The sequence below is a fragment of the Etheostoma spectabile genome, chromosome 6 (genome assembly GCF_008692095.1).
Source record: "Etheostoma spectabile isolate EspeVRDwgs_2016 chromosome 6, UIUC_Espe_1.0, whole genome shotgun sequence".
Lineage (NCBI taxonomy): Eukaryota > Metazoa > Chordata > Actinopteri > Perciformes > Percidae > Etheostoma > Etheostoma spectabile.
Window position 1 is genome coordinate 17,088,280 of NC_045738.1, and position 11,097 is coordinate 17,099,376.

General features: G+C 38.6%; 2 protein-coding genes across 3 annotated transcripts in view; both read left to right on the forward strand.

Annotated features, from left to right (window-relative positions):
* tap1 (transporter 1, ATP-binding cassette, sub-family B (MDR/TAP)) overlaps positions 1 to 8,631 on the forward strand; it is an 11,878-nt gene extending 3,247 nt beyond the window's left edge. For both annotated transcript variants that reach the window (XM_032518104.1, XM_032518105.1), the window contains exons 4-13: positions 429 to 543; positions 967 to 1,091; positions 1,340 to 1,545; positions 2,316 to 2,513; positions 2,850 to 2,978; positions 3,147 to 3,341; positions 3,451 to 3,624; positions 5,105 to 5,264; positions 7,435 to 7,571; positions 7,661 to 8,631. In XM_032518104.1, coding sequence (XP_032373995.1) covers positions 429 to 543; positions 967 to 1,091; positions 1,340 to 1,545; positions 2,316 to 2,513; positions 2,850 to 2,978; positions 3,147 to 3,341; positions 3,451 to 3,624; positions 5,105 to 5,264; positions 7,435 to 7,571; positions 7,661 to 7,891 — 1,670 coding nt within the window. In that variant the 3' untranslated portion in view covers positions 7,892 to 8,631. The remainder of the gene's footprint in view (positions 1 to 428; positions 544 to 966; positions 1,092 to 1,339; positions 1,546 to 2,315; positions 2,514 to 2,849; positions 2,979 to 3,146; positions 3,342 to 3,450; positions 3,625 to 5,104; positions 5,265 to 7,434; positions 7,572 to 7,660) is intronic.
* A 1,116-nt stretch (positions 8,632 to 9,747) lies between these two features.
* The window catches only part of brd2b (bromodomain containing 2b), an 11,951-nt gene continuing 10,601 nt past the window's right edge, over positions 9,748 to 11,097 (forward strand). Inside the window, exon 1 of the mRNA XM_032518099.1 lies at positions 9,748 to 9,910. Within this exon, the coding sequence (XP_032373990.1) occupies positions 9,879 to 9,910 (32 nt within the window). The 5' untranslated portion in view covers positions 9,748 to 9,878. The remainder of the gene's footprint in view (positions 9,911 to 11,097) is intronic.

The following is an 11,097-nucleotide window of genomic DNA, read 5'->3' on the forward strand; positions in this document are numbered from 1 at the left end:
TTATCAGAACTTTAATATATTTTGATGTTCCTCTGTTCTGTTGTGACAGTAAAACAAACTGCATTTTTTTAAACTGCATTCTCATATTATTTTAGTGAGGACTTATAATTAACTATAAATAACTAATGTTAGGGAAATCTTGTCGACAGCTGATATATATTAAATCACCTAATATTTATATCGATAGCCTTAAAAAAATTATATCGGTCGAGCTCTAATCAGTTTTGAATCAAGTACAGCTTATTCACAGTTTACTATTTGTCTCAACTACGGAATGAGCCATTTCCCAAGCAGAGCTATGAAGACATCCCTGTCTTTCAAGTTAAAGTAGAGCATTGTGAAGCTTGGAAAGACCGCACTTGACATATTTTGACAGTTTTAGTCTCCTTAAAGTTATATTGTGTGATATTGTGATCTTCTGACCTCAGGGGAGATGGCTGTTCCTCATTACACTGGTCGTGTGGCTGACTGGATCATAAATGAAGAATCACCTGATGCATTCACAAAGGCCATTAGGATCATGACGCTAATGACTATTGGCAGGTAATGTAAACTTTGTAACAAAGTAGTTACATTTTTATTTTCTTTCATTTTTTCTTAATAGAAAAAACTAATATTTCATGTCAGAATTTGGCTTAGTAGCAAATATGTAATCTTTCAGGCAAAACTTGGGTTTAGGGCTTTAAAACGTGGTGTAATTTCAGCTTTAATAAAATGTTATCAAATCCAAAACTCAGTACATTTTGCTTTTATACGCTTTTCTTTGAATGCTTTAAACAGAATTACAATTTATGCATGCGTAAAAAGTAAGCCATCTTTGGGTATAGAGGAAGAATATAGATAATCTCTTTTTAAAGGAAACTATTTTTGATTTAATAATAATTATTATTAACATTTGAAGTAAAAGTGTAAAGTAGTGGCATTTTGGGTACATTACACTGTAACGTGTTCTCTCTTATGTTTCAGTGCTGTACTTGAGTTCCTCTGTGACCTCATGTACAACGTCACCATGAGCCTGATACACACCTCAGTGCAGGCAGCCGTCTTCCAGGCCGTGCTCAAACAAGAGATTGATTTCTTCAAGGCAACAGGTAAGATGAGAGCATGTGTATACTGTATAAGTCATCGTTGATACAGTAGGTCATCATGAATAACCCTAAACCTATTTTTACTTTCATTTATTGTTCACCCTTTCATTTTATATCAGAGCCAAGTTCAGTTTCCATATTGTTATGCATTTCCTTAAATATATACTTGACTAAATGTGTGTGGGCTGGTATGAATCCAGAATATGCATGATTTTAACAACATATATTTAAACTGTAATTCCTTTGTTCAGGTGAACTGGTGTCCCGCGTTACCACGGATACTAATGATATGAGCGAGGCACTGAGTGAGAAACTAAGTCTTGTGATGTGGTACACAGCGCGTTTTGGCTTCCTCATGTTCTTCATGGTGAGCCAGTCATGGAAAATGTCCCTGCTCACTTGCATGGGACTGCCCATTATTTGGGTCATACCCAAGCTAACTGGACACTTCCACCAGGTAAAGAGGACTTCCTTAAATGTCCCATAATTTTAAGAGCTGCTCTAATCAATGAACACAATGGATGCAAAGACTTAATGTGAAAGGGCTTGTTCAAAGTGACAAAATATAAGAAATAATAAACCCAGATTGGCAATTACCCTCTGCTCTATGGACCGTCTAAGCATCTTTGAGTTCATTGTTTTGGTTTTTATGGCCCACAACTTCCCTGTTTTTGAATTATAATTCCCACTGCTCTCATAAGAATTATTTCCAGTTGCAGTAGGCAGCTGTTTTCAGATAAATGATCAATGGTCTGTACACTATCTGCCCAGCAGACAACTAGCTAGTGAACGTAGTGGAGCATTTAACAGCTAAAGACAGAAAGATATTTCCCTCAGGAGTTACACAGAGCCAGGAGAGTGAATATTGGACTTACATTTGCCAAATAAATGGAAACATGTCTAAAAAAATGAATGCTAATGCTGCTTTGTGTTGAGAAATGGACTTGATAAGGTGATTATATGTTAGCGTTGTGCTCATAGCTTGTTGTGTTGCCCTCAAGTGGCCGGAAAAATCAATGAATGCTGGTGTATGGGAAAGAAATCGATCCCCAGACGCTGGAAGCTGTTAAAAAAATGGCTATTGTATTTCCAGGGCAGCTATGATCATGTCCATCCGTCATGTTTGTGAAATATACAAAAAAAATAATATATATATATATATATATATATATATATATATATATATATATACACTGTGTATAATTCTTTTTTAAATCCATTTTTCAGACTATTGCTGTAAAGGTTCAGGAGTCACTGGCTAAGGCCAACCAGGTGGCCACAGAGACCTTCTCCTGCATTAGGACAGTGAGGAGTTTTGCCAACGAGGATGGTGAGACAGAGAGGTACAAACAGCAGCTGGACGATACTTACGCACTCAATAAAAAGGAAGCAGCAGCCTATGCAGCCTCTACCTGGGCTAACAGCGTGAGTTGAATACGGACCTGGGTTATAAAGTGTACTATGATTTCTTAACATGTGTTTGTCTGAGAGTATGAGACAGTAGGGGGTTTCTGCCATTTCAGTTGTTTACTGCTAGAAAATGTAATAAAGAACTAAAATGTAGACATACATTTGGGCAACGGGGTGGAGCCTAGGTGGAGCAGAGGTGAGGCAAGAAATTCTAACAAACCTCAAGTCAAATGAAACCCCAAACATACCCCTGTTCCTCCAAATTGAGCACATTAGAAAAACTGAAACTGCATGTTCAGTGCTGGGAATGAATATTTTAATATTATTCAAACCATTTTTATGTTCTCCCAGATGACCACCCTGTCCCTGAAGGTGTGTATTCTGTACTATGGAGGGACACTTGTGACCAGAGGGGACGTTAGCAGCGGAGACCTGGTGTCCTTTGTCCTCTATGAGTTGCAGTTTGCTTCTGCTGTTGAGGTGAGCCACAGGCCAAGATAATGGGAATACGCTTGAATAAAACATTACGTTCTTTACACTTTAAAAACCCCTAATGTATGATTAAAAGTGGCTCATTTTTCTTCTTCAAAATAACACATATAAATGAATCAAATTAAAAAGTGCCTCATTCTACCACCTCTCTTCCAGGCTGTCATGCATTATTACCCGGAGGTGAGGAAGGCAATTGGAGCCTCAGAGAAGATCTTTGAAATTTTGGATCGCAAACCTAATATACCCCCAAATGGCACTTTGGCCCCTAAAAATCTTAAGGGCCACATTCAGTTTAAAAAAGTTAAATTTTCCTATTCTGACAAGCCTGATGAGAGCAATCTTGTGCTCAAGGTATGTATTTATGCATATTTGTCTCCTTTGCATTTATTATATTTACAATTAAAATGATTTTATTGCATACAACCCTTTACCAATTCACCCTATTTCTCTCTTATACCAGGATGTGTCTCTGGAGATGAAGCCAGGCTATGTCACCGCCCTTGTGGGGCTTAACACATCAGGGAAGTCCACCTGTGTCAAGCTGCTGGAGCGATTTTACCAGCCCCAAGAAGGCGAAATTCTACTGGATGGGAAAAAACTGCAAAGCTACCAAGACCAGTACCTACATGATAAGGTGGTGTATTTGAATATTTTAAGCATTTAGCTGAAATTGTCTTCCAATTTGATTTTGCAGTGAGCATAATAATAAGAAACACTGATGAGTTTTAACCACTATTAGCTTTCTGGAGCAACCTTTTATGAATGAGTTCCCGTTTTTATTGTATTGTGCACAAGGAAGCGCAAGGCTATGCGTTTGGTGAAAACCACTGAATGTACCACAATAAAACTTCACCGGGCACTTTTAAAGTTGCATTAAGTGAGTTTTGGCTACTAGGCAGACAGAACGGCTAACAAACAACAAAGTCACAGAAAATGCCCTCTAAAGCTGTTGTCCTAAAGCAATTAAATGGTAAGCAGGTACTGCGCATCTCAGTTGACCATGTTAATGCTATTACATTGCTGATAAATCTATTTCTATATTTTCACCATTAAAACAGTATATTTTAACTAGAGATGGTTCGATGCCATTTTTTGCTTCCCGATACAGATTCTGATACCTGAACTTGCGTATTGGCCGATACCGTTTACTGATCCGATTCCAGTTGTTGTTTTTGCAACTGTATACTACAATTAGTGTATGGATGTGATGTGTTAAACTCTTTGTGAAAGATGAACAAAAACAAACAATGAATGCCACAGAACGTTCTTTTTTTATCCAGTTTGATATCAGTTATAACAGTCAGTTGTAACGGAAAAAGAACATAAATAAACTACTGTAACATAGGTTTTATTTAGGGCTTTATTGTGTGGTGTTGGATCAGTGCATAAACTCCAGTACTTCCCGATAACACCGTTTTGGTTAGTATTGGAGGAGATACCGATACTGGTATTGGAAAATCTCTAATTTTAACTTTAAATTCCTATATACCTTTTTAAAAAAACACAGTAAAGACTGCAATGAGCTTTTTTGCCTTATGGGACCTTTCCTTTTGGGAGGCTTAAGGCAGTTTGCGGAACTCTTCTGTCCAACCCTTATTTATACCGGGTATCAAGAAGCCTTATTACTGTAGTCTTTATTTGGACATGATGGAAAAAGACATAATAAACCACAGCCAGTGTGGGCGAGGAACTGAAAACCTACAGGGTATATCAAATCTTTTTTTCAAAATTGACTAAAAATCAAGATGACAAATACGTGAGTGAATTCTGCAGCTGAGACCATAAAATGAAAGGAAAATGGAATTAAAGTATCCCCGAGCTGTACAATGATGATGATATAAGGAAGGTGAATCACAGTTCATTGAAAGCTTGTTCTCAGATTTCTCCAAATGTCTTTTTAATTACACTCCTTTGTCAAAGGAACATTAGGACAGCTTTACCATAAGCCCCAAACACACCTTAGTGCAGGCAGCTATATTCCAGGCTGTGCTAAAAAAGGACATTTACTTGCACCTTTTCTCCTGCTCTTACCCTCATTGTCAACTATTCTTAGAGTCAGCTGTGACAGTTACACATCCACTGACGTTTCCGATTCATCCTTTGTTTGTTTATAGATTGCTGTGGTGAGCCAAAATTGTCTGCTGTTTGCTCGCTCCGTGCGGGAGAACATCAAGTACGGCTACGAGGATGCTTCTGATGAGGAGATGTTCAGGGCTGCAAAGCTGGCTCGTGCCCACGACTTCATCAAGGATCTGACAAATGGATACGACACAGGTTCGACCCACAAACGCAGCATATATTAGAATGCAGTCTTAAAGGGGCGCTATGCAGTTTTGGCCATTTGTTCGCAGTTTTCTCGCTTTTTGCTCGCAGGTTTCTCTATAGAGTTCCCGCTACAGCTTCGGATATAATAGATACTTTGCAGCTCCTATGTTTACTTGTGTTTGACTTCTTGCACGGTCAGTCTGCCGTTTCCTCTTTCTCTCTGTTCCTCCTACAATGTTTTCCTAGCTTTCTGCTTCTTTTTTTGCCAGCTCAGCCATGACAATATTGTGGAAAAACTCCATCACCACCATTTACCGGTTCATGAATGGCCATATGTGTGCCGTGTGTGTGTGAAGCAATTCGTTACATCGCGAGACCTGGTATCACGCAATACTTCCTGAAGCTGAGTCCGACGACTCCCCGGTTGAAAGTTTCAAGGGTGTTTTTTTCCGCTCACGGGCGCTAAGGGAAGTCGAGACGACCACCATTCCACTCGAAAAAAATCATATAACCATTCCAGTGACTCCAAAGCTGTTCAGTTAAGGTAAATCAAGCTAAACAAAACTACATAGTTCCCCTTTAAGTGCGGCCTTCACATGGGTACTTGATATTTTCTGGAGATAGAATTTTTTTTTCATTCTAATTTAAATTCTTAGATGGTTGCACAAGGATATAATGGATCACTGTAATGGTACATTTCTTAGTAGTTGGAAAACTTTAACTCATTTCTAACATACTTTCATGGTATGATGTGTTAAAAAAGGTAATAAAAAAAGTCTTAAACACTCTTAAACAATCCAATACAACAACTGGCTAGATGTATTGAACAAACTAATGACTGGATGTGCCACAACTTCCTTAAAATTGAATGAAAGAAAAACTGATATGATTGTTTTTGGAGTAAAAGAGGAACACTTAAGAACCAGTGCCCGGTTTCAAACAATAATTTTAAACACAACAGGCAAAGCCAGAAATCTTGGTGTAATTAGGGACTCTGACCTGAACTTTAGTAGCCACATTAAGGCAATAACAAAGTCAGCCTTTTACCAACTAAAAAACATATTAAGGGTAAATGGACTTATGTGTCAGCAAGATCTGGAAAAACGTATCCATGCCTTTATATTCAGACTAGACTACTGTAACGGTGTCTTTACAGGTCTCCCTAAAAAATCCATCCAACAACTTCAGCGGATTCAGAACGCTGCTACTCGCGTCCTCACTAACACAAGTAAAGCGGATAACATCAGCCCAATTCTGAAGTCTTTACACTGGTTTCCTGTGCCCCAAAGAATAGATTTCAAAATTAATCTGCTGGTTTATAAGTCGCAAAATTGTTTAGGGCCAAATTACCTGTCAGATCTAATAATGAATTATGAACCGCAGAGGCCTCTAAGGTCATCAGGGACAGGTCTGCTTGCCATCTCCAGAACCAGAACAAAAAAGGGGAGGAAGCGGCGTTCAGTTTCTATGCTCCGTACATTTGGAACAAACTCCCGGTAAACTGCAGATCGGCACCAATGCTCTGCTCTTTTAAGTCAAAGCTGTAGACCTTCATTTTCGATGTTGCCTTTGTTTAACTGTGTCCACTTCACTGTGGTCTATGAATTTTATTCTCGTATTCAACCTGGTTTTGATTGTTTTAAAAAAATTTTTACTTTTATTTACTGTTCTTAATTTTGTATTAATATGTACAATATGTATACTTTTGTATATATTTTTTAATAATGTGTTTTGGTGTTTTTTGTAAAGCACTTTGAATTGCATTGCCACTGAAAAGGGCTATACAAATAAAATTGGCATAAAGGCAGGGTTGCTATCTATTTCCAATGTACACTTTTTTTATGTATTGTTTCAAATGGTCTTTTTAACCCGAAAACCAATAAATAACTTATGGGATCTGAAAAAAAGCTTTAAAGATCCTCCATCTGTAGCTGCTGTAAGCCCTTCCTCCGCTCTGCTCTGAAGCAGCGCAGCTGTGCAAATGCACGTCTTTGTGTGTAGGTTGGAGCCTAAAGTTGGCTATCTTGCCAACCCTGGCTTCAAATTTAACTTTGTGAACCCTACAGACAATAGTAAAAGGACCCATGATTTTAATGAAGTGCGCTTGTTAACAGCAACACTCGCTGTTTCCCTAAAGATGTACATAAAACCAATAACAGTATGTTCTTTTCTTGGACAGATGTTGGGGAGAAGGGTGGCCAGGTGTCTGGAGGCCAAAAGCAGCGTATTGCCATTGCCAGAGCTTTAATCAGACGTCCTAAAATCCTGATACTGGACAACGCCACTAGTGACTTGGACACAGAGAATGAAGTTAAGGTCGGAAATTCCTCTGAGTTTGTCAAATTTGGTTCATAATTTACTTCTATTTTTCACATGTAACACCAAGTCATATTTGTATCCAACAGGTCTACCAATCTTTGTTAAACAAAACCAACAACTGCTCTGTGCTGTTAATATCCAACAAGATGAGTGTTGTAGAGAAGGCCGATCATATCATTGTCCTCAACGATGGGATGGTAAAGGAGGAGGGGAGTCATGAGGAGCTGTTGATGAAAGGCGGTCTTTATGCTGAAATGGTGAGAAAGCAGAACATGGGCTTTCATCGTCAAGAAGAGGAGGGGAATGATACACACTGAAATGTGTGAGTGGGGGTGGCCCTTAAATCCGAGGAGCAGTGCAGTTACTGGAAGGTTGCTAGTTAAAAGTCCAGACTTAAAGGGTCACAACTCCTGGTATACACGTACTATAAATAACAAATTTGTCGTGAGACCACGCTTAATACTACAAGTCTTGCTAAAGTTTTTGCCTATTGAGAATATTTCCCATTTTCATGCACCTTCCATGTAAGTGAAATTGTACTTGAAATGTCCTATTTGACAATGACATCTAAAGGTATTTCTTCACATTGATGCAACAATCATCAACAATCAAGTCCCAATGTTTGCAACATATCTCACACTGGTCTAATACAACCAGAGAGAAAGTATTAAATGGATAGCAGCAATTGTACACATGATATGGCAAAATCTCAGTTAAAACATTTGAATCATCACATTGTACTTATCATATCGCCCAACCATATTGTGTGAATGAAATGAAAAGAGTTTATGATTACCACACTATTGCTTCATGCTTTGCAAATATAGATGTAGAAGACAGACAGAGAGATTATAGGTGTTTTGTCTTGAAATATTTAAGTGGAGTGTTTCTAAATGATTAGATTGTATATATTTTTTTACATTTGTCTTGGTTTTATTTTTATTTGTACTACATTTTCCCTGTATTGAGGATTCTTTACTTATGTACATTTTTTCAACCTGTTTGTGCTCTGTTTTCCTCCCCAGAGGTACGGCAGTAAATTGTTTGAATTAATCTTATTTTGTCTATTATTTACTTTTAAAGTTTTGGGATTAAAACAGCAATGATTTCGTTTAGGACTATTATGGTTTAATTCATAATTTGTTATGCATATGTTGTAAATTGTTGCAGGTGACGTTAAAAATGAGTTTTCCTAAGATGTAGAGGGATAGGGTCATCTCGATTTGGGTTTGAACATTTGCATCAGAAAACCTGAGTTACCTTAAAGTGTGGGGTTTGATGGATGCGAGCATTTACCAGGTCTAATTCAAGATGCTGTTGAGTGGCTTTATGGGAATTGTAGGCGCCAGCATTTTGGCTTGACCCATAGGGATTCACATACAGGACATCTCAGCCTCTGCTGCTTCAGTTCTTACCAATATTTGAATCTTGTGAGCTCCCAAGCTTTATAACATGTAGCCTAAAAAGTCACCGGAGTAGGCTACTCCTTAAAATATTATGTCCCGCACCAGGCGAAGTAGGCCTAGTTTGTTGTAAAGGGTCTTTGTTAAAAGGACCCCAGCATTACTTTCATAGGCTAATAAAGCTGATTTTAGCACAAGTTTGTTTAATGCATGGTTAGAAAGGCTGTGTGCTATAAAAACAGAATCTCAGTTTTAGAGAAGTTCGATAAATCTCAGTATTTCTGGGTTGAAAACAGATCATTATATATCGGCACATCATATAAAAGCATATCAAGCAAACTGAATGATTGATTGCCCACAAGCATATACTCCAGGCTAAAACAATTGCCATTTTTTATAATGTCCATAAAATACAGTCACCAATTTAAAATCCGAAGGAGGTTTATAATAAGGCAGAGATCAGCAAAGATAGGCTACTGCAGTTAACAAACACATCATAACACTATTCCCTGCTGACAGAAGGACGTTCGTCTGTAAAAGTTAAGCTTTAGTTGTAAATATTTTCAAGCCTAAATCTAAAAAAAAAAAACAGAAGAAAATTCAACGCACTGCGACTGCCATTGTTTTCAAACAAGCCTGAGTACAAGATGTTCCGGAGCGGATGGAGGTGGTGGGCGTGTGCTCTGTGTGACATACGTCTGGTTACAGCCAATAAGAGCACAGAATCACCCTATACGTAACAGGAAATACGTGACACTGCCACGTGGTAGGTTTATATAGGGTCAAACGGAAGCGATTGGGCGCCATTTCATTGCGGAGTTGTGTAGTAGTCTCTCGGTGGAAGTGCAGCGTCAACAGTGGTGGAAAAATTGGATTGTAATAACACTCCGCCTTCAGCCCGATGGAAGCGGCCGTCAACCCGCATCACGACAGGTAAAGCCCGCAGAAATTTATATGGATGCCTATATGCACCGACGAGATTTGATCGGCCTTGCAGTGCTCGTGCAAATAGACAAAAGTTAAATGTCATCATATATGGTTAGCTAGCTAGCTAGCTACGTTAGTTACCGTTAGCCTCTCGATAACAACACTAGCTAGCTTGTCAGCGAAGGGATGTTTGAACACATATTGGTTTAGCTAACGTTAGCTTTTAACTTAAAGCTTGCTTAACGTTGACTGAAATGCAGCTACGTTTGTAGACTCGGTACGTGAAGCCCTTCCTTTTAGCTTTTAATGCTAGTTTCTCCGGCACAAGGGAAGGCAAATGACAGCTGCAGACCCACCGGCCGGCTTTCTGTCAGTCAGGTCATTCATCGCTCAGGCACCCTGCTAACGTTAGATAATCATGCACTCCTCTCATAAAATAACTGGTAACGTTAATAAATACCGTGTCATGTGTGCTTTTAAGACACATCATGTGCTAATGAGAAAAAAAATGTAGCAGCCGTCAGTGAACCGATTTGGCAGGCATTGTTGCAATCCGGTGACGCTAGCTGTTGCGCCGGATGATCAAACGTCTTTGCTGTGGCAAAATGTCTGGACTGACATGTTAACAGATTTTCTAAAGTATCACCTTTATATTAAGGTATCGCGCTTTTGCCTCATTTTAATTTTAAATCGCTATCCGTCATTGGTTTCTGTCATTGTGAGGCAGTGTTTACAAACAGTGAGGGCGGGGCGTCCGAACCACGCGATTACCAGCTGCTGCATTGAAGCCAAGACTTTTCCTTTCGTTAATGATAAAGATAGTTGGCTCTATTTTGTGAAAACGAATGTATTTTGGTAGAAGCACAAGCTTATTTAGTGCAGGTTGAAACAACAAAACCACAAGGAGATTATACAGGTGTTTTTTTATAAATGTTTTCATCTAAATATTTGGAACATTCGGTTTATTGTTTTTCAAAAGAGTTTTTCTTTTTACAATTATTTCAAATGTTTACAACGCAAAGCACGCATTGTGTGTTTTTACTGTCGAATTTTTTGCCAGAGCTTTTTTTTAATGATCATGTAATTACTTTTTGGTAATGTTTATCTTTAAGCCACATTAGTAGCTCTGTTGTCAACAGACAAGTGTGTGTGTGTGTGTGTGTGTGTGTGTGTGTGTGTGTGTGTGTGTGTGT